General features: G+C 47.5%; 1 protein-coding gene across 11 annotated transcripts in view; it reads left to right on the forward strand.

The window, feature by feature from the left end:
* ATXN2 (ataxin 2) overlaps positions 1-23911 on the forward strand; it is a 1121476-nt gene that overhangs the window by 778443 nt on the left and 319122 nt on the right. For all 11 annotated transcript variants that reach the window (XM_069214846.1, XM_069214840.1, XM_069214837.1 and 8 more), the window contains one exon: positions 13090-13274. In XM_069214846.1, the coding sequence (XP_069070947.1) occupies positions 13090-13274 (185 nt within the window). The remainder of the gene's footprint in view (positions 1-13089; positions 13275-23911) is intronic.

The raw sequence follows: 23911 nt of genomic DNA on the forward strand, positions 1-23911 counted from the left end.
AGGCAATTTGGGGCGAAAATGTTTCTGTTTTTGGCAGTTTGACCTCACAAGCCCTGTTATTATTAGCTTGCTTGCTAGAGTCTCTCATACCTCATGCAATGTAGCTGCCCTTTTAGTTGCATGTGTGCCTGAACCCATGGAGAAGTCCTTGTCAGATTCCCCCCTTGTTCCTGATGCCTATAACCAGGCAGTAAAACCTGTCCCGACATTCTGGATGTGATCTCCCACCTTGCTATATTCCACCTTGTTTCTTTGTTGTCTTACCTAGATACAGTCAGCCGGATTTTCTGGTTAGGTTGACATGTTCTTTGATGATCAGCACCTTGGTGAAAATGCAGAATTATTTCTTGAAAAATACAATCAAAGTATGGTGACACCCTGGGCAAAACAATACAGAAAATTACATCGCACTGGCATAATTTCAACAATCAGCAGTGGCAAATGATAGCGCTGCAGTTTTTTTGACCATACAGTTCTAGAGGCTCAGGGACACCTAGATGGGGACAATCATCTTTATTGCTTTCTTCCACCAGACAACTACAAAAATATTTGAATGCTTGTGTTTGCTCAATTGAAAAGCTGAGACCCGCACCTGTTTTTCTTTAGCAATGGCTAGTGATAACTTAAGACCAGAACAAAATCACATTTTGAAATTGTTACTCCCTGCTCTTCCTAGTTCACTGGACTTGCCTGAGCAGAAGACCACTTCAGCGGGCTTTGCAGCAACCCTAGAACAAATATGGTAAACTAAAGGACCTGATTTGGTGCTACCCTTATCTTGTCCTCTCCGCACAGTGGTGATATCTTCTGGAAGAGGAACCATTTCGATCACGACTAACCTATTCCCTATAGCCCCCCAAAAAAGCCATCCTTAAATGTTCTGTGGTCTGCAAAGGTATTTCTGGAATTAAAAGCATTGAGACTAACCTTGAGTATTTCCATCTCATAAGCATGTACAATTCTTACACCACCACAAGCTTTTTTTACCTCAACAAACGTAGTGTGGTGGGTTTGAAAATTCTTTGCAACATAGTAATGCATCAAGGGGATTGGACCAAAGACACACAGGAAACGTTTGGTCAAATCTTCCATATTTTGGGCTTTCCAGAAATCTTTCTTTTACAAAGAGGAAACAAGTAATGTTACTTCTTTTGTTAAATGGAATACCCTTGTGAAAGTTTCCTGGTCCATTCTCTGCCTCTACATTTGAAGTATTCACCTCGGCTATGCTATTTGTCTAAAGAAATCGTCCAAGAAATTTGGTGGTTAAAAGCCTGTCACATTGATTGCACCAGATCTGGGATGCAGTCCTTAGCACGTATACTAGCTTCAGTTATTAACCTTCTCCTGGTAGTCGGCAAACTGCTCCTGCAGAATCAACGCCTTCTGGCAACTTGAGGGTAGCTCTTGCTCACTAATGCATTCATATCCAGATGTTCTAATGGCAAATAAGAACTAATCAAAATACTTTTCTCCCTTTTATCATCCTGCCAAAGAAGAATAAAGATTGCAGAGATGAGGCCCTAAGAGAGCAATTGTATATGAAAAAGCACTACACCTTAGGAACATTGACAACTGGTTTTTATGGCCATCAAATTAGGATAGTTGATCAGGACTGCCACCATTTTTAGATGGTTTGCAGTAGTGATGCAAAGGTTAACATATTGATTTGCAAGAGGGATAGCAGCTACTTTGGCTCTATTGTGAGGGCTACAGTTTATGCTTTGGGGCATTCCTTTTAAAACATTATTGCTTTGATGCTTATACTCTTTATCAGCCTCAGTTTTGTAGAGTACACAGTCAACCTCATCATGCAGGTAAATACTCCTTCTTTTTACAGGTAACAGATGCAAAAACGTGTGTTCAGGTTTGTGTTCCTTGAGGCATCCTGATGCTTCAAGGAGTGAAAAGCCAACGTATTCTTTGCCAAGACCCTGAGGAACACACCAGAGCATAGCCTTTTCTACAGGTAAGACTCCTTTGAGAGAGCGATCTCCCAAATGGTCTTCCCTAAAAAACCACAGAAGGATGTTTTTTGGACATGGTGCAGATCAGGGCTATTCCTCCATTATGACAAGTCCAGGACATTCGGACTATGATCCTGATATTTCAGCTTTGAGCATGGATCTTGGTGTTGGCCTGTTGTCTTTATGCATCCTGCTTGTCCACTTTGCAAGATGGCGTATACAGACTATACAGTGGTATCTGAGGTCTCTCTCAGTGGATCCAGCACCTGTGAAACCTTTCTTATGATATCCAGGTTTTGGAGGAGAGCACACAAGATCTGCAGTGGTGGCTGCTTGACTGCAACCCTCACCAGTGGCAGACCCTTCTCTCTTCCCCATCCAGAGCTGACAGTGGTGATTCGTCCCAGCTGGGTTAGAGAGGTCATCTGGGAGAGATGGATGAAGATCAAAGGACTCTGGTCTGTGGCGGAAATGCAGCTTCACATAAACCTGCTGGGGATGCAGGCCATCCACCAGGCTTTGTAGGCCCTCTTGCCATCCATCAAGGGAAGCAGGTGCTGGTTCTTAGAGACAACACCACCATCATGTAGTATTGCAACAAGCAGGGCAGAGCGCGGTCTTGGGTCCTGTGCCAAGAGAACCTGTGCCTCTGGAGTTGGCTGGGGTGGCAGGGCTTCTCCCTAATTGTGGACCACCTTGTGGAATCCTTAAACACTGGTACAGATGACCTCAGACGGCGAGGCCTGGCTGGTCACAAAATCATAGTTTCATCCTGAGGTGGCACAAAGTGTCAAACCTTCTTCCGATGGTATTGCCTAGGAGAACTCTCTAGAAGCCTTATTCTGACTCAAGTGGAGCATGAGACTCCTGTGAGATTTTCAGACCCTACACCTCCTGAATAAGATCAGAAACGTATGGGCCAAATCAGCTCAGTGGCTGCAGATTTGGGCCAGGAGAGTGTGGCACTTCGGACTTCAGGGCTTGAGCATCTGTCCTTGAGCAAGCTGCTGCTTTGGGATGATCTTCTGTATCCTGACCTGCACAGTCTACACCTCCATGCAGCAGTTGACTGTGGTTGATCTATCTGAGATTGTGGATGTCATCCTTGCTGCCAGACATCCCTCTATAAAGTCTATGTACACTTGGCGCTGGGACATATTTATGGCCTTGTATGCAATACACAACACAGATTCTTTACAAGCCAAACTGTTGGATTTTGTGTTTTGTCAGGGGTGGCTCCTCCAATGTGGCGGAAGAGTGTTCCCCACCCCCGTACAACCATCGCCCCCCCCAGCCAGCAGCAGCAAACCTTTAAAAATAAAATGATAAGCAATATTTATTATCGTTTTATCTCTAAAGGGGTGGGGCCATGGGGGAGGTGACCGCCATGGGAGTGCCCAGCACTTCCCTCAGTGCACATGTATGTTTGGCCAGCCGTCTTGGGCCGGCCAAACACACATGCTCACAGGGCTCTCTCCAACCTGGCACTGTTTCCTTGTGGAGAGAGCAGGCAGAGACTTACACTCTGCCTTGGAGCAGCCAATTGTAACGCAGCTCTGAGCAGCGTCGGGATTGGCCGCAGGGCAGCAGAGAGTGGTGGTGCAATCAAGATACGTTTAAAAAAATATATATATATTCCGTTTTTTTTTTTACTTTTGTTTTGTCGCACCTGCCCCACCACTTTGCCCCGTCGCCAGCCGCGGCTGTTATTTGTTTTGTCTTTGGTCCAGCAAGGTTTTGCAGGGGACTCAATTAAAGGTTATTTGTCCGCTGTTTCGGACTTGGTGCGTTTGCTAGACCAACCATCCTTGTATAAATCACATCTTGTGATACAGTTTATTGAAGGTTTGACATCTTTGTTACCTTCCAAAACGGTTTGTGATAACAAAGTGGGATCTTAATACGATCCTGATGTTTTTCATCCCTTTCAAACCAATGCATAGTTGCTTGTTGGCGATTTGTGACTCTCACAACTGTCTTCATTGCAATCACTTGAGCTTAGAGTGAGCTCCAGGCTCTCATGGTTCAGCAGCCCTACAGCATCTTTTTCTCTGACAAACTGGTGTTGAGGACCATTGCAATCACTTGAGCTTAGAGTGAGCTCCAGGCTCTCATGGTTCAGCAGCCCTACAGCATCTTTTTCTCTGACAAACTGGTGTTGAGGACCAGGTGGCTTTTTTCCCAAAAATTGTGATTCCCTTTCAGGTTATGCATTCCATCATTCTCCAAAGGTTCTTTGCTCTGCCTCGCCCATGGAAGATGAGATTCTTTATTGGATTGCCCCCAAACAAGCCTTAAACTTCTACATTGTTTGCACTAAGGGCTATCTCGTGAACAATCATATTTGAAGGCACTCTCAGAGGCAACGAAAAGTAGAGTAGTGCAGAAAAGGGCTTTGTCAAGGTAACTAGTCCTGCACTAAGAGCTGCTATACATTGGCCAAGAAGCAGCCTCAGGAAGGACTGAGGGCTCATCAGTACAGGGCCAAGGTTGCTACCACTGTATTAGCATGCATAGTACCTGTTCTTTACATCTACCAGGTCATAACGTGAATGTCAATGCACATGTTCACTACTGCCGTGACTGGTCTGGTCTAATGGAAAGGGCATTTGGCCCTACATGACTCTATGGTCTGAGTGCATTCTACAGTTTCTTACAACATGGGGAAATACTTCTTTGGTATGTATTTTACAAATGATTAATCTGTGATTAGAAGTAATCATCAGAAGATCGAGTTAATCATCTTCTGTAACTCTTTCTAGTGGATAATCTAATTGCAAACACCTCCCCACCATTGCACCTTCTTGTTCTGTGGTGTTGCCTCCTTTTTAACATCTGAGAAGGTCCCAGATTATAGATAGTAACAATGGTGCACCCAGTTGTGTTCTCCGCCCATGGATGGAGTCCTGCAAAACACTGACTTTGATGCACATGGGTTGCATTTATATGTCGCTCCATCACTTTCAGGGCAGAATGAGGCCAATGCGGAGCTGCACAGCTCACCTAGCGGTGTGTTGGAGCACTGCTGCGAGAACCTCTGGATCCAGTCTGACACCTGGTCTACATTTAGATGGAGTATCCACCAGAAACTAACTTGTTCGTCTTACAGCCCAGGAACATTGTGATGGGCACTTTGCCAGAGGTATGCTGCATCACTTCATTGGTTTATTGTCACTATCCATTCCCACGTACAAGAGTTGTTTTGGGACTCAACCTCAAAGTGAGGAAAAAGTATCCATCAGAAGAAAGTTACTTATCTTCAGTAGCATTATTTCTAGTAGATACTTAATCATTCTGCAGGTTCCTCACTGCCGTTCCTCCTCCCATGATGTTGACAGTGGGTGGAGTTAGCTGCAGGCAAAGAGCTTTTCTCAACCAGTCTAACATGGTGTATTCAACAGAAAGGTAATTAACTTTTAGTTCTTTAAACTCTTGTAGGAAAATGGCTCCCTGTTGCAGTTACCCCTCCCCCCCCACACATTTTGCCTGATATTGATGCTGACTTGACTGAGAACTGTGCTGGACCCTGCTAACCAGGCCCCAGCACCAGTGTTCTTTCACAAAAAATGTACCATTGTTTCCACAATTGGCACACCCCAGGCACACAGATAAGTCCCCTGTAAAAGGTACCAGTGGTACCAAGGGCCCTGAGACCAGGGTAGGTCCCTAAGGGCTGCAGCATGTGTTGTGCCACCCTAAGAGACCCCTCACCTAACACATGCACACTGCCATTGCAGATTGTGTGTGTGTTGGTGGGTAGACAAAGGCAAAGTCGACCTGGCATCCCCCTCAGGATGCCATGCCCACAAAATACTGCCTGTGGCATAGGTAGGTCACCCCTCTAGCAGGCCTTACAACCCTAAAGCAGGGTGCACTATACCACAGGTGAGGACATAGCTGCATGAGCTATATGCCCCTACAGCGTCTAAGTCTATTCTTAGACATTGTAAGTACAGTGTGGCCATATTAAGTATATGGTCTGTGAGTTTGTCAAAACGAACTCCACAGCTCCATAATGGCTACACTGGATACTGGGAAGTTTGGTATCAAACCTGTCAGAATAATAAACCCACACTGATGCCAGTGTTGGATTTATTATAAAATGCCCCCAGAGGGCATCTTAGAAGATGCCCCCTGTAATTTACCCAATCCTTCAGTGCAGGACTGACTTGTCTGTGCCAGCCTGTCACTGAGACGAGTTTCTGCCCCCCTGGGGTGAGAGCCTTTGTGCTCTCTGAGGACAGAAACAAAGCCTGCACTGGGTGAAGGTGCTTCTGGCCTCCCCCTGCAGGAACCGTAACACCTGGCAGTGAGCCTCAAAGGCTCATGCCTTTTGTTACCGCACCCTAGGGCATCCCAGATAGTGGAGATGCCCACCCCTCCGGTCACTGCCCCCACTTTTGGCAGCAAGGCAGGAGATGATAATGAGAAAAACAAGGAGGAGTCACCCACCAGTCAGGACAGCCCCTAAGGTGTCCTGAGCTGAGGTGACCCCTGCCTTAAGAAATCCTCCATCTTGAGTTTGGACGATTCCCCCAATAGGAATAGGGATGTGCCCCCCTCCCCTCAGGGAGGATGCACAAAGAGGGAGTAGCCACCCTCCAGGACAGTAGCCATTGGCTACTGCCTTCCTGACCTAAATACACCCCTAAATTGAGTATTTAGGGGCGACCCTGAACCCAGGAAATCAGATTCCTGCAACCTACACAAAGAAGGAGGACTGCTGACCTGAAAGCGCTGCAGAGACAACAACTGACTTGGCTCCAGCCCTACCGACCTGTCTCCAGACTCAAAGAACCTGCACAGCGACGCATCCGACAGGGACCAACGACCTCTGAAGCCTCAGAGGACTGCCCTGAACCTGAAGGACCAAGAAACTCCTGAGAACAGCGGCACCATTTAAAAACAGCAAACAAGAGTTCACTCTTCCCGCTGGAAGCGTGAAACTTCACACTCTACAGCCGACACCCCCAGCTCGAGCTCCATAGAATCAACACTGCAGGGAGGACTCCCAGGCGACTGCGACCTTGTGAGTAACCTGAGCCACCCCCCAGCACCCCCACAGCAACGGATGCAGAGAGGATTCAGAGGCTCCCCCTGATCACGACTGCCTGGAACAAAGAACCCGATGCCTGGACTAAGCACTGCACCCGCAGCCCCCAGGACCAGAAGGAACCGAACTCCAGTGCAGGAGTGACCATCAAGCGACCCTCTGCCTAGCCCAGTCGGTGGCTGGCCAGAGAAGCCCTACCTGCACCAGTAGAGTGACACCCGGGTCCCTCCATTGATTCCTGCTGAAAACCCGACACCTGCTAAGCACACTGCACCCGGCCGCCCCTGTGCCGCTGAGGGTGTGTTTTGTGTGCCTACTTGTGTTCCCCCCCCCCCCCCCCCCCCCCCCCAGTGCTCTAAAAAAAAAACTTGGGCTGCCCTCCGAAGACGCAGGTACTTACCTGTTGGCAAACTGGAGCCGGAGCACCCCTGTTCTCCATAGGTGCCTATGTGTTTTGGGCCCTCCTTCGACCTCGGCACCTGACTGGCCCTGTGTTGCTGGTGCGGTGACTTTGGGCTTGCCTTGAACACCCAAAGGTGGGCTGCCTATGCCCAGGAAACTGAACTTGTAAGTGCTTTACTTACCTCAGAAACTTAACCTTACTTACCTCACCCAGGAACTGTTGATTTTTGCACTGTGTCCACTTTTAAAATAGCTTATTGCCATTGCAACTAAAACTGTGTATGTTACTGCTCTAATTCAAAGTTCCTTAGTTACCTGTGTGGAGTACCTTGCATTTTATGTATTTACTTCAAATCTTGAATCTTGTGGTTCTAAAAATAAATTAAGAAAATACATTGTTCTATATAAAAACTATTGGCCTGGAGTTAAGTCTTTGAGTGTGTCTTCCTCATTTATTGCCTGTGTGTGTACAACAAATGCTTAACACTACCCTCTGATAAGCCAACTCTCGACCACACTACCATAAAATAGAGCATTAGAATGATCTAATTTTTCCACTATCTTACCTCTAAGGGGAACCCTTGGACTATGTGCACACTATCTCTTACTTTGAGATAGTATATACAGAGTCAACTTCCTACAAAACTCTTCCTTAATTTGGTGCAGGGCCAGAGGACATTGCAGTATACACAAACACTCCAAACTAAGAATTGCAGTATACACAAACACCCCAAACTAAGAATTCATCCTGTATACCTGCAGTGTCTTGCTGCCCAAGCAACACCAGTAATGTACATGTTATTGCCTATTTTCTTTTGTTCTACCCAGACTAGTCACTAAACCAAATCAGTGGCCTATGGTTTGAGAAGACAGGTCTGTGCCTTATACCAGTGTCACATATATACTTATTGATTTGCTTTAGTGCTTTTGTCTAGAGCTACACTTCAGTTTTGTAGCCTCAAAGCGTTCTGCTTCATGGATGAGATACGAGATGGAATACCAGTACACAGTCTTTTGTAATTGACTGATAGCTTCATCTAGGGGAACCAAGGCTTTTGTTTGTTATATTTGTGAATGGTGTGCTGGAAGAATGTTGAAGCCTTGGTAACAGTAGTCCAGTAAGCTGTCTGACATTCACTAGGAAACGGATATCTAATCTTGCCCCAGGTGTTCTAAGAGTCTGGTCTAGCCCAAATGGAGTGACCACTTTTAGAGTTTATGGTGCATGCTTACAGGCTGTTACAGAAAGTTAGTGAGCCAGAAGGATATTATACACTCTGGATGTAAGTATATCTCTCTGCTTATTGTCTAGACTACTCTTAAAAAAAAAAAAAACGTACTATTCATGGGATAGGAAATGTATTCACTAACCAGTGCCATTCACTTAATGATTACATAACCAGCTGTGTACTTTTATATTCAACTGCTTTGCATTAAAGATCTGATAGAGACTTCTAGTTGCAGATTCCTTACTTTAGAATTTGCCCCAGGTGTCAGACTGGATTCGGAGATTTTTCTTCGAGCAATACCCTTGCCTGTCGGTAGGTAGTGTTGGTCGACTCTGCGGGCATCGTTGGCGTTGTAGTCGCCGCAATGACATCAGGAGTAGTACATAGACGTCGCCTCAGCGCAGTGACGTCAGTTCTTTTCTTTCCACTCCATGCGCTGATCCAGAGAGAGCTACCCTGGTTTCTTTTTGACCATTTTTTGAGTTTTGTAGTGAGTTTTTGGTGTGTCGAGGATGTCCCTGAAGACCAGGTTCAAGTCGTGCGAGGACTGTCACTGCATGATGTCGGTGACAGATCAGCATCAGGTTTGTCTGTGGTGCCTGGAGCGTGACCACGACCCGAAGTCAGGCTCTGAGGGCCGGGCAGTGCACCCGAAGGCCTTAAGGGAGCTTTCTCTCAAGCTCATGGCGGCCCGGCGCTCGACTCCACGTAGGTCCCGGTCTTGCTCAAGAGGAAAGTCTTGAGACCGATCACAGAGCCACTACCACTCGTCTTCCTCCAAATCTTCGGGTACAGGTAAGAAAAAGGTCGTCGAAGTGGTCTCATCGGGCCCATGGGGTTCTGTTGAGGGGCCTTCGGGTTCCACGCCTGTGGCTATGGCTCTGGCCACAGAGGTCCCCTCTGAATCCGCACCAGTGCCGGTCGAACCGCTGCGACCTTCCCCGGCGCCAGGTCGATTGTCAACATTCCTGACGTAGGTAGTGCCCACTATCGACGTCGACCCGATCCTTATCCCCGACGACGGTCAACACCACCTCTGTCTTCGATGGGGCCTACTCACCCCAGGTCGGATTTGGACCCTTTTTCCTATGGGTACAAATTCGGGGGAAGAATTGGAGGGGTCCGTGGATCCTTATGAATACCAGGATGACTGATCTTTGGACTGGGCACAGGAGTTGGGCGAAGTCAGTGGACTTTCTCCAGACGCTGGCATGCTGTCTCCTACTGTGGGTATGGCTGAGGGAGCGACTTATGGTGTGGTGGTCAGTAGTGTGGTCGACGTTCTTGGCCATGAGCTACCTACCGTAGAGGTCCGGTCCTACATCCTGACGGAGGTGCTTCAGGCATGGGCTTCCACCTCTGAGCCCCTTTTATCTTTCAATGAAGCCCTCACCGATGTCCTTTTGGGTACTTGGTCCGAACCCAACACAGGGGCTGCTGTGAGTAGGACTACCGCATGCCGCCATCGGCCTGCTCTGAACGACCCTAAATTCCTGTCCCAACACCCCACGCCTGAGTCTTGTCATCCAGGCTTCCTCTTCTTTAGGCGCATTCCCTTCCGCACCCCCAGACAGGGAATCAAAAAGGTTGGAACAATTTGGGAAGAAGTTGTTTTCTTCCTCCAGTCTCACGCTGCGGTCCGTGAACACCGCATGCCTTTTGGGCCGCTACACCCACTCTGTGGGATATGATTGCGCAAGTCATGCCACAGATTCCGGAGGAGGCCTGTGCTATCGTCTCCCAAGTTTTCAACGATGGGAAAGATGCAGCGAAGTTCACGATCCGATGTGGGCTGGACACGACCGACTCTCTGGGCAGATCGATTGCTTCGACAGTGGCCTTGAGATGCCACGCCTGGTTGCATACTTCTGGTTTTTCGGTGGACGTCAAACAGTCTCTCATGGATATGCCCTTTGATGGCTCCCTTCTCTTTGGAGACAAAGCGGACTCGGCCTTGGAGAGATTCAAGGATTCTCAGGCTAAGTCCCTTTGCCTTTACGCTGCCCCTTGCCCCCACCAGTCCACTTCTCGCCCCTTTCGTGGCCATGGAAGGGGCTCCCTGTCGCGTCCCCCACCCAGCCACTGTGCCAAACATGCTGTTCAGCCGCTGCATGGCCAGGGACGTGGAATCCCACGTGGATGTGTGACAGGGAACCAGAAGTCTGCCCTGTCCACCTCTTCCCCCTGCTGCAGCCTCCAAACCCTCCTAGTCCGTCCCCTCACTCCCATCCAGTTGGGGCAGGATCCGCCATCACCTGCCCCACTGGGAATCCATCACTACGGACAGGTGGGTTTGGCAGATCATTCGAAAGGGCTACACCCTCCCTCTCGAATCTGCCCCACCGGCCATACCTCCATCACTCAGCCAACTCCCGGAGAATCATTTGGCACTTCTCCTCCAGGAAGTTGTGGCCCTCTTCGCCAAGGGAGCTATAAAGAAGGTCCTTGTGCCAGAAGTAGGTTGTGGTGGTTGTTGTTGTTCCCGTTTCCTTATAGTGCTGAAAAAGGACAATGACCTCAACTACTTCCTCAAGAAGGAGAAATTCAGAATGCTCACCCTGGTTCAGGTTCTGTCTGTCTTAGACCCAGGAGATTTGATGGTAGAGTTGGACTTGCAGGATGCTTATTTCCTGCCTGCCCACAGACGTTACCTATGATTCGTGGTAGGTCACAAACACTTTCAGTTTACCGTGCTCCCCTTCGGCCTTACCAGTGCCGCTCGGTTGTTCACGAAAGTGATGGCGGTGGTTGCAGCTCATCTGCGCAGGTTAGGGGTCTCAGTCTACCCCTACCTTGACGACAGGCTGTTGAAGGTGGACTCGCCCCAGAAAGTCGCCTCCCAACTTCAGACTACAGCGAGCCTCGTGCACACACTGGGGTTCACCATAAACGTGCCGAAGTCACACCTGACTCCCTCTCAGACACTCCCTTTCATCGGAGCTGTTCTGGACGCAGTGCAGTTTCAGGCTTATCCCGAAAAGCGAGTACAAGATATTCAGGTTATGATTCCAATCTTTCAGCCTCTGTCTTGGGTTTTGGTGAGACTGACTCTGAGGCTGCTGGGCCTCATGGCCTCCTGCATCCTGCTAGAATGACATATGCGGGCTCTGCAGTGGGACTTAAAGTTCTAATGGGCACAGCATCAGGGGAATCTCTCCGACATGGTCTAGATCTCAGAGGGGACCGCGAAAGACCTGCAGTATTGGTTTTCGAATCCGCATTAAGTCCAGGCAAATCCCTCTCCCTTCCCCAGCCAGATCTATCCGTAGTGACAGAGGCGTCGCTTCTGGGTTGAGGTGGCCACATGGGAGAGGCGGAGATCAGAGGCCCCTGGTCTACGGGGGAGTCTGGGCTCCATATCAGTCTTCTGGAGCTCTGGGCGATCAGGCTTATGTTGAAAGTAGTTCTTCCCTCTGTTCACGGACAATACTACCGCCATGTGGTACTGCAACAAACCGGGCGGAGTAGGGTCCTGGACCCTTTGTCAGGAGGCACTACGTCTCTGGACATGGCTGGAGCATCAGGGCATTACCCTGGTGGTTCGGCATCTGGTGGGTTCTCTCAACGCCAGAGCGGAAGAACTCAGGAGTCTCCATCTGCAGGTGGGGCAAGGTCTCTTTCAGCAGTGGGGAGAACCTTGATTAGATCTGTTTGCTTCCACAGTGCGCATTGGAGTTTCCAAGGCAGCACTTGCTCTGAGATGCTTTTCCTCTCGAGTGGAACTCAGGCCTCCTCTACGGCCTTCCACCTATACCACTTCAATCCAGAGTCCTCAAGAAGATCAGGAACGACTGGGCACACGTTTGCTGAACACTACAGCCTGGACAGTCAGGTCCGTTGGACCTGCAGGACTTTCTAGTATGATCTTGGTTCGCAGCCCACCTCTGAGGATGGCAATCTACAACTAGAAGTCTCTATTAGATGTACAAGTTACTTACCTTCAGTAGCTAAATATTTGGTAGAGACATATTCTAGATGCAGATTCCTTACTGATCGCTTGCAAACTGATTTCTAGGGACAGGGTATTCCCCCTTCAGGTCCTTAGCTCTGGCGCTCCAATCTCGGTGTTCTTAACAGCTCTGCGTTTTGGTGTGGAAATTTGTTAAAAGAAACTGACGTCACTGCGCTGAGGCATTGTCTATGTACTACTGCCGACATCATCATGGTGACAACAAAGCCCGCGGAGCTGACCGACAGCACCTACCGATGCACAAGAATATTGCTCAAAGAAAAATCTCCAGATCCAGTATGACGCCTGGGGGAAATTCTAAGGTAAGGAATCTGCAACTAGAATATGTCTCTACCAGGTATTTCATTACAGAAGGTAAGTAACTTGTACTACCATGTAAAAGCAGATAGTGAGGTCCATTTCGTCAATTCTAAAGATTAAGGACATTTGCTTTGTTTTTCAACATTATATAAATTCATTCTTTTGTAGTACCAAATATACAGCAACAACGACAGGATCAGCATCACCAGAACACTATGATGCATCAAGTTTCAGCAGCAGGACCTCCAATAGTAGCTACTCCACCAGCTTATTCAACTCAGTATGTTGCTTACACCCCTCAGCAGTTTCCTAATCAACCTCTTATGCAACATGTGCAGCATTATCAGTCTCAGGTGAGATCTATAAAGGCTACCAGTTATTGTGAATGTTGTGATGATGATCATTTGCTTTGAATTGTTGCACTTTGCAGCCCTACTCACATTGAAAATTAATTTTCCACCAGTCTGAAAATGTAATCAAATACCGTGGTACGTTTTCATTATATATGGATACTTTTGCAGCATGACCTTGTTACGGATTCACAAACTCCACATCACTCTACAAAAAGTATTGTCATGTGTCTTTCAATTTCTTTACTCTTGAGCCCCATTAAAGCATATTTTTTTATTTTATTTTTTATTGTTTACATATATTTTACAGTGCATGATTTTGTTTTTCATTGACATGTGCTTACAGTAAACAGTATTTTCCTATGGATTGATAGCATATCAGTAAGTTACAAAGGTATATTTATTTATTATGATATTTAGAGAACATCATCAGTGTGTGTGTGTGTGTGTGTGTGTGTGTGTGTGTGTGTGTGTGTGTGTGTGTGTGTGTGTGTGTGTGTGTGTGTGTGTGTGCTTGCATGTGTGTGAAGTTTAATATCTCACTTTGGTTAGACTTGACCAAATCTTCAGTATTGCAGTTGGCATGGAAGTTCTTATCGTGGATGATTGATGTTATAGGTGTCTTGCTGTAAATGTAAAAATAGTGATTTCAGCAATTTATGAAATTCCTGGAAATTGAGAACCCTTACGCTGTACTTTTCCTCTTTTCAATCTGTTTTGGTTTTACCTGCATAAGCATTCTAGACTGGAAAGCTTCTGAATTAAGAATGCTGTTCCTTCAAATATTTTTTATCACAGTGTGCATCTTTGGTTCACTTTCTGTGTATGCAATTTACAAATGAGTTGAGAGTGCATGTGAAGTAGCAAATTTTCTTTGCAGTGACCCACCCAAAGCCTGTGTTTTTTATTTGGGGAACCCTGTCATTCGCCCCAATCCCTGTACCCATATTTTGTTGGGATTCATCCAAAAAAGCTGCAAAAGTGTCTTGCTTGGGGCTTGATCATTATTCAGGAAACACTACACTTTATACCTGGTTGGATGCTGTCAGATGTAGGTAACAGGTTCAGTACCCTAAACGGTCACTGAATCACCAAAACCTAGTAGTCATTCTAGAAGTAAGCTGTTCCTGGCACACACTCTTGTGAAAGATTTTTCAGTCAAAAATACAAAGGCATAGATCTTTGGGTCCAGCATACTGACATACTTGATAATCTTTATTGTCTGTTTGTTGTGATGCCACACTTTATTTATGTATCAAAGGAAGTATTGTCCCTATTTTATCAGTTCAGTTTGTATGGGTATTTCCTTATTTTCCTGACAGGCTAATGTCGGAAGCTGTTTAACTGAAAATTACTCTGAAATGGTATGACCATACAGCCTACGTGTTAGGTGAGCTTCAGGTCTGATTCTGAAATGAAACAGCATTGTATCTTCATTATATGGCAGCTAGGGGTGTATTTGTTATACAGCCAAAACCTCACAGTGCATTTGTAGAACTTAGTGTAACTTTCAACACAGTGAATATTTCCAAACTAAGACAGATACTTTTCAACTTGGACGTAGACCTGGTATGCAATTTCTGAGTAATGTTTTGTGTAATTGCTAAGTTTTACTTCTGTAAAAAGACAGCGTTGCAGTTTGATCTATAAGGTAGGCAGAGTGAACTCCTTGAGGTTTTGAAGGGTTAGCGAGACAGGCTACAGTGGCTCCGCATTTTGAACCTTTGTCAAATGGTTTGAAAGCTGATAGTTTGTGTCTTATGTTTGCAGCCAACACAATCTTATTGACCACCGACTATGTCCCCAGCGGACTGTCGATTTCCTGAGAGATATCGCTCTGCAGGAACTACCTGGGGAGGAAAGGAAATCTATGGAGGTAGATAAAACAGAAGTGTAGCTGATGCGGGACCTGCAAGATTTGCAGTCGGTGAAGGCCCCAGTGGGCTATCTATCGAAATGTACAGAGTTGACCAGCATAATTTTCGGACCATTGTTGACGATGCTCTAGTACCTGTAGGTCAAAGGACCGCAACATCAGCTGTCCTTCATAAGGAATCCAAACCTCTGATGTCCTGCAGTTACTAAAGGCCCATATCCTTGTTGAATATTGAGGCAAAGGTTTTGGCTAAGGCCTTGGCGAACAGACTATTGGTGGGGCGGGCAGGAGTGGTGGAGGGAGGGGGGGTTGCATTGCCTCACCCTCAGACCATTCGGGCTTCATGCCTGACTGGAGCATGAGGCTTAATTATTGGCACCTGTACGGGGTGCTCCGCATGACGGCTGGTCCGCGGGCAGAACAGACAGTTCTTATGGCCTTAGATGCCAAAATGGTGTTTGATTCCCTTGAGTGGAACTACATGTTCCCCACTCTGGAATGAAGAGGATTTGGGTTGCGGATCTGCACCTGGATCAGATTGCTATATGGCTCTCCCATGGTGTGGGTGAGGGTCAACGGAGTGGTTTCACAGAGATTCCAGTTGAGGAGGGACACCCACCAGGGGTATCCCTTATCCCCCATGCTTTTCGCACTGACGCTAGAGCCATTGGCGTCATAGATTTGTCAGGACCCTTTGGTTTGGGGATTCAGGCCCTGTGAGGATGGGAAGAGCGAATTTCATTATATGCTGGTGATATACTTCTTTGTGTTGCAGCCTTCCCTCTCTATTGGTAGGCCTATGCAGATATTTGGCATTTTTGGTGACCGCTCCTGTTATTCTATAAACTGGTCGAAGTTAGTCGTCTGTCATCTTTCGGGCGCGAGCCCTCGTCTGCTTTAGGATTCTGAGGCACCAGTGATCACGGCTGGCTTTCGCTATTCAGGTATTTGTGACACAAGACCCCACCAGGAATTTCTGTGTAGGGGCATATTTCCACAGCTGGAGAGGCTCCAGGGAGATGTTGCTCACTGGCATAGTCTACTGTTGACCCTAATGGGCAAAGGGCCCCTCTATAAAATGATGATTCTACCATGATTTCTTTGCATCTGGCAGAACATGCCCTAAAAGATTCCCCATGAAGACTTCAGGAAAATAGATACTGAGGATTGCACGCTCCTATGGGACTGGGGGTGGGGGGGCAAAAATAGCTCTGGTCAAATTGCACAAAAGGGTCTGTGAAGGGGCCTGGCAATTCCTGATATCAAAAAATACTATTGGGTATCACACCTCCTAATAGTCAATGAATGGGTATTCGTAGATCAACACGCTCCATCTTATAGACGAGACAGACATGTGTTGGGCAGGGGTGGTGCTGAGACCTTATTGAATGATACAAGTCAAAAAAGGGACCTACCTCATCATACACTGGTGTTACGGTCTGTAAGGAAGCAAACCCTTACCTGAGTTGGAAAGGGAAGCTTACAGGCCTCTCCCCACTCTGGTATAGTGACTGTAAGGAAATGCCTCCTTGGTATGGTTACCTCCTGACTTTTTGCCTTTGCTGATGCCAAGTTATGATTTGAAAGTGTGCTGAGGCCTGCTAACCAGGCCCCAGGACCAGTGTTCTTTCCCTAAAACTGTACCTTTGTTTCCACAATTGGCACACCCTGGCATCCAGGTAAGTCCCTTGTAACTGGTACCCCAGGTACCAAGGGCCCTGATGCCAGGGAAGGTCTCTAAGGGCTGCAGCATGTCTTATGCCACCCTGGGGACCCCTCACTCAGCACAGACACACTGCTTGCCAGCTTGTGTGTGCTGGTGGGGAGAAAATGACTAAGTCGACATGGCACTCCCCTCAGGGTGCCATGCCAACCTCACACTGCCTATGGCATAGATAGGTCACCCCTCTAGCAGGCCTTACAGCCCTAAGGCAGGGTGCACTATACCATAGGTGAGGGCATAGGTGCATGAGCACTATACCCCTACAGTGTCTAAGCAAAACCTTAGACATTGTAAGTGCGGGGTAGCCATAAGAGTATATGGTCTGGGAGTCTGTCATACACGAACTCCACAGCACCATAATGGCTACACTGAAAACTGGGAAGTTTGGTATCAAACTTCTCAGCACAATAACTGCACACTGATGCCAGTGTACATTTTATTGTGAAATACACCCCAGAGGGCATCTTAGAGATGCCCCCTGAAAACATACCCGACTTCCAGTGTGGGCTGACTAGTTTTGCCAGCCTGCCACGCACCAGACATGTTGCTGGCCACATGGGGAGAGTGCCTTTGTCACTCTGTGGCTAGTAACAAAGCCTGTACTGGGTGGAGGTGCTTCTCACCTCCCCCTGCAGGAACTGTAACACCCGGCGGTGAGCCTCAAAGGCTCACCCCCTTTGTTACAGCGCCCCAGGGCACTCTAGCTAGTGGAGATGCCCGCCCCCTCCGGCCACGGCCCCACTTTTGGCGGCAAGGCCCGAGGAGATAATGAGAAAAACAAGGAGGAGTCACTGGCCAGTCAGGACAACCCCTAAGGTGTCCTGAGGTGACTCTGACTTTTAGAAATCCTCCATCTTGCAGATGGAGGATTCCCCCAATAGGATTAGGGATGTGCCCACCTCCCCTCAGGGAGGAGGCACAAAGAGGGTGTAGCCACCATTGTGGCTAGTAGCCATTGGCTACTAACCCCCCAGACCTAAACACACCCCTAGATTGAGTATTTAGGGGCTCCCAGAACCTAGCAAGATAGATTCCTGCAACCTAAGACGAAGAAGGACTGCTGACCTGAAAGCCCTGCAGAGAAGACCAACTGCTTTGGCCCCAGCTCTACCGGCCTGTCTCCCCACTTCAAGAAAAACCACAACAGCGACGCGTTCCACGGGGTCCAGCAACCTCTGAAGCCTCAGAGGACTACCCTGCATCTAAAAGGACCAAGAACTCCAGAGGACAGCGGCTCTGCTCCAAAGAAGAAACATCTTTGCAACAAAGAAGCAACTTTAAAAGACCACATGTTTCCCGCCGGAAGCGTGAGACTTTGCACTCTGCACCTGACGCCCCCGGCTCGACCTGCGGAGAAACAACACTACAGGGAGGACTCCCCGGCGACTGTGACCCTGTGAGTAGCCAGAGTTGACCCCCTTGAGCCCCCCCAGCGACACCTGCAGAGGGAATCCAGAGGCTCCCCCTGACCGCGACTGCCTGCTTCTAAGAACCCGACGCCTGGTAAAGACACTGCACCCGCAGCCCCCAGGACCTGAAGGATCCGACCTCCAGTGCAGAAGCGACCCCCAGGTGGCCCTCTCCCTTGCCCAGATGCTGGCTACCCCGAGGAGCCCCCCCTTGCCTGCCTGCTTCGCTGAAGAGATCCCTGGGTCTCCCATTGAAACCAATTGCAAACCCGACGCCTGTTTGCACTCTGCACCCGGCCGCCCCCGTGCCGCTGAGGGTGTACTTTTTGTGCTGACTTGTGTCCCCCCCGGTGCCCTACAAAACCCCCCTGGTCTGCCCTCCGAAGACGCGGGTACCTACCTGCTGGCAGACTGGAACCGGGGCACCCCTTCTCCATTGAAGCCTATGTGTTTTGGGCACCACTTTGACCTCTGCACCTGACCGGCCCTGAGCTTCTGGTGTGGTAACTTTGGGGTGGCCCTGAACCCCCAACGGTGGGCTACCTTGGACCCAACTTTGAACCCTGTAGGTGGTTTACTTACCTGCAAAACTAACAAACACTTACCTCCACCAGAAACTGTTGAGAATTGCACTGTCTAGTTTTAAAATAGCTTATTGCCATTTTTGTGAAAACTGTACATGCTATTTTGCTAATTCAAAGTTCCTAAAGTACCTAAGTGAAATACCTTTCATTTGAAGTATTACTTGTAAATCTTGAACCTGTGGTTCTTAAAATAAACTAAGAAAATATATTTTTCTATACAAAAACCTATTGGCCTGGAATTGTCTTTGAGTGTGTTCCTCATTTATTGCCTGTGTGTGTACAACAAATGCTTAACACTACCCTCTGATAAGCCTACTGCTCGACCACACTACCACAAAATAGAGCATTAGAATTATCTCTTTTTGCCACTATCTTACCTCTAAGGGGAACCCTTGGACTCTGTGCATGCTATTTCTTACTTTGAAATAGTACATACAGAGCCAACTTCCTACAGTGACCTCCTAGCCCAGGTATGAGAATTACAAGTGTTTTTAAAATGGGAAACAATAGGGATTAAACACCTTGGTGGGGGGGGTCGGGGGCACATATGGCGAGGACAGGCTATAATCAGCTTTGAGACTCTTCATACAGAATATGATCTTGCTGAAACTGAACACTAAAGATATCTGCAGCTGGGCCAAGCTCTCAGGAGACATACCCAGGAAGGGGAACAGTCGCCGTATACCTCCTCTTTAGAGGACAGGATACTCGCTGAACCTGTTTTTAAAAAAAGGGGATCTCACTGATTTACAGAAAATTGATAAATAATTCTCCGGACCTGCTGGGCAGACTGAGGGAAGCATGGGAGGGGGACCTGGGCACCATAAGGATGATGAATTGGAGGAGGCCCTTGGAGAGGGCCCAGGGAGATAGCCATTAGGGCCTGGTTCAGACTCATTCAATTAAAAATATTGCATAGGTCATATTACTTCTGAACACTGCTACATAAAATTGGGAAAGGTATAAGTCCACTTTGCCTGAGAGTCTGTAACGACGAGGGCACGTTCATGCACACTATCTGGAGGTGCCCCCCTGATAAAAGAATACTGGTCCAACATTGCCCGAGTGATCTTCCAGGTCTCCACATTGGAGATAACACTGGAACCCATGTGGTTCCTATTGGAGATCTCAGGGGATAACATGTGGCCCAGATATCAGGGAATCTGGTTGCGACTGGCCTTGGGAGTACCCAAACACAACATAGCAAGAGACTTGGGAAGTCCAGCCTCTCCTGGATTGGCAGGATGGCAGTTTGACCTGGGCTAGTGCCAGAGAGCCGAGAGAGATATCTACAATGGAAGGGGATGCCTAAAAAAATGGGAGAAAATTTGGGGGGCTTGGGTGTCGGTTAGAGGTCAGGATATCGAGGGGGATCAAGGAGGGATTCAAAAGGGTTGAGACTAGGGGGGTTGGGATGTGTTTCTTTCAATTATGAAGGGGACGTAAAAGCACCACTTGTGGTTTTAGTTGACCAGCTTTATAATTGAAGAAAGGGACTTTTGATTGGCTTATTTGCAACACCTGTTATTCATTATACTTTACAGTGTGAACGCTTTTTTGTTAAATAAAAGGATTCCAACAAAAGAAACGTATTGACCACACAATAACAAAAGTCTGCATCCCTTGTTGAGTATCTTTCAGAATTTGGGCTCAGATGAGTATGTGATTCTAAATTCAACTAAATGTAAGATAAAGTTACTAACAGCCTGTCCCCTTGTCAACTTCAAAATGCCTATTTTCTTTAAGAACATGTGATCTAGAGGTACCCTTTCAGAAACAACCTTGTTAGTTAAACCTTATCACAAAGAAGCTACTGTTATAACTTAATGTTGCGTTTTAAACTTTGGATGGAGTCCAAAAAGCGGGTCTGACATTATCATTTCTGATACAAATAGATGACTTCATTCTTTTGGATTTCTTGCCTAGTTTAGATGGTGATTCAAACATCAATCTGTCTATGACCTAGACTCTTCACCATGTTTGGTTTGTAGTTTTTGATTCTTTGAACAGGTTTGCCAATTGTTTGTCCTATCTAATATCAAGGCCCCTTAGTAGTTATTTCAACTGCTTAAGCACTGTTATTTAACATGTTTTATAACATAATTTACTATGTGCCCTAATTATCCTTTCTAATGCTGTTTACTAAAAAGTCTCAACTTCCCCATTTCTTCAGATAAGGAGATTCTGTTAGGGTCTGAGGAACCGAGAGCTGCGTCAGCCGATGTACCTCATTTATGTTAAGTTTTTTTTAACCCATCTGTAGGAAAGTACCTCTTGTCACTCTTCACACACACACCTTTTGCCTGGTTTCTGGTGCAATTTCAACTGAATGTGCACTGGGTCACTGCTAAACAGGTCCCCAGTGCCAGATCTTTTCTCTAAAATTGCATTCGTTTTTCCCAATTGGCAAAACCTTTAGTTGCCACTGTAAGTCCTTAGTAAATGGTATCTCTGGTACCTAGGGCATGAGGTACTAAAGGAAGGCCCCTGAGGGCTGCAGCATGATTTGTGCTACCCTCAGGGATGCCCTCACTAAGTGCGTACAGTGCTGCTTTTGCAGACTGCTTGTCTTGGTGCAGAACAAAAATGAAAACACCACATGGCACACAGCCTGTGTGCCTTTTCCCCTGTGCACAGAATGCAATATATGCAAGTCACCCCTCAAGCACGCTTTCCAGCCCCAAAGGCAGGGTGCGCTATACTACATGTGAGGGAATACCTGCATGAGCAGATATGCCCCTGCTATATCTTTGTCGATTTTCAGACACATTAAGTGAACAGTGAAGCCATTGTAAATACATGTGCTGGACACTGGTCATTGCGAGTTCCACAGCTACATGATGGCTTCACTGACAATAGGGATGTTTGGTATCAAACATCTTGTATTAATAAACCCTCACTGAGTCCAGAGATGGGTTTATTAATACATGCATTCAGAGGGCATCTAAGAGGTGCCACCTGAAAAATCTACTAACTCTTCGTATGAGCACTGACTGGTCAAAATCAGTACAGCCACCTTAAGACAGAGTTCTGACCCCCTGAGGTGAGAGCCATTGCTTTTGATGAGTCTGAATAAAGGTCTGCTGTGGGCAGAGATGTGACCTGCTCTCCCAGACAGGATGGCATTCCAGGGCGGGACGCTTCAAAGGCCTTGCCGCCTTTGAAATGTGACCCACGCCTCTCTAAAATGGTGGAGGAGGCCATCACCCAGTTCCTGACCCAACATTTGGCAGCAGGACTGGTGGGAAAATTAGGTAAATTATGAGGAGTGGCCACTTCATGTCAGTCCCACCCCTAGGGTGGACGAGCTGAAAGGGACACTACTTCTTAACTTCCTCCATCTTGCATGGAAGGAATTAGGCCAATAGGGTTAGGGCTATGCCCTCTTCCCAAAGGAAGTGGGTCATAGGAAGCGTGTTGTCACCCTAAAGGGTACCACCTGGCACTCCCTGTAAATACCCCTAAATTCAGTATTTAGGTTGTGCTCCTAAACCCTAGAATCAGATTCCTGTCGACCTAAGAAGAGCCGGACACCACAAAGTCACACCAGCAGAGAAAACTTAAGACATCCACTGACTTTACCCCAGCCCTACCGGCCTGTCTGCAACCTTCAAGGAACCCGAACAAGAAGATGACTTGTCCTGCAGTCCAGTGACCTCCAAAGCCTTGGTGGAGCTGCCTACCTTCTATAAAGAACAAGAACTCCTGTGGACAGCTGTCCAAAAGTAACCATCACCAAAGAAGTCTGCCTGAGGAACCACAAAACCACTGCCTGGAACCACCTCTGCACCTGACGCCCCCGGCCTGAGTCCAAGTGGCCCATCAGTCCATTGAGGGTTCCTCAGTGCTTCTGACCAAGAGTCCGCTATGGGCTGACCCCTTCAGAACTCCCCAGAAACGCCTGCATCCTACATTTGAGGACTGCCCCTGACTGTGACCTGCCTTGTAAACTGTTTCTGATGCCAAAAAACACCACTTCACACAGAGCCCATGGGCCTTGGGGAGCTCAGCCACTGGTGTCCCTACAGCCCCTGGCATCTCATCTTACCTAGGCAGGTGTGGGTTGACCTCTCAGCCTCCTGGCCAGAGCCTGTAGTTTGTTTCTAAAAATCATCTCCTCCATTGAATAATCGTGTGCACCTGATGCTGTGGCTGTACGTTTGGTGCTGCCTTGCCCCCCCTTCTCCATCCCCTCCCCTTGTACTTACCTCAACTCCAGGAAATTTGACCCCGGACCCTGCTTTACCCACCTGTAAGCAGTGCTTCAGCAGATACCCTCTGACTCCATTGGATAGCATTGGGCGCCCAACGCAGTGTTGGCGCTCTGCGCCCAGCCGCCCCTGTGCTGCTGAGGGTGTAAATTTGGTGCTGGCTTGTGGCCCACCGGTGCTCGTCTCAACCCCCAGAGACCGACCTCTGACACCGCGTGTACTTACCTGGGAGCAGCGCGTCAACATCCTCCAACCCTAGTCTCCATTTATTACCATTGGGCACCGACTCCGATTTGACTTCTGCACCCAGCCACCCCCATGCCACTGTGGGTGCAATCTTGGTACCAACCTAAACCTGCCCGGTGCTGGTCTAAAACCCTGACCACTGGGGTTATAAGTTGTTTACTTATCTGTGAAACTGCATTCTTGCTTTGCTCCTATACGTTAATATTGAAGACCCTGAAAATTGCACTGTTGATTTTTGAAATGGCAAGTATTTTTTATTTGAAAACTGCTTACATTATAACAAAGTTCTTTGGATCAAAGAATATATAAAAAGCAACTGTTATTTTTCTAAATTGGTCTCACATGTATTCTTTGAGTGTGTTTCTCATTTATTACCTGTGTGAGTACAACAAATGCTAAGCACTACCCTCTGATAAGCCTAACTGCTCACCCACACTATCACATAAAGAGCACTAGACCTATCTATTTCTGCCTCTGCAAACCTTTGGAGATCCACTGGACTCTCCTCACAGTGTACTTCGTTTTAGTGAACTATAGAGAGAGCCAGCTTCCTACACTATCCAAGGCTAGTATTAGTACTTGCTCCATATC

This window comes from Pleurodeles waltl, chromosome 11, assembly GCF_031143425.1.
Source record: "Pleurodeles waltl isolate 20211129_DDA chromosome 11, aPleWal1.hap1.20221129, whole genome shotgun sequence".
In the NCBI taxonomy this organism is placed as follows: domain Eukaryota; kingdom Metazoa; phylum Chordata; class Amphibia; order Caudata; family Salamandridae; genus Pleurodeles; species Pleurodeles waltl.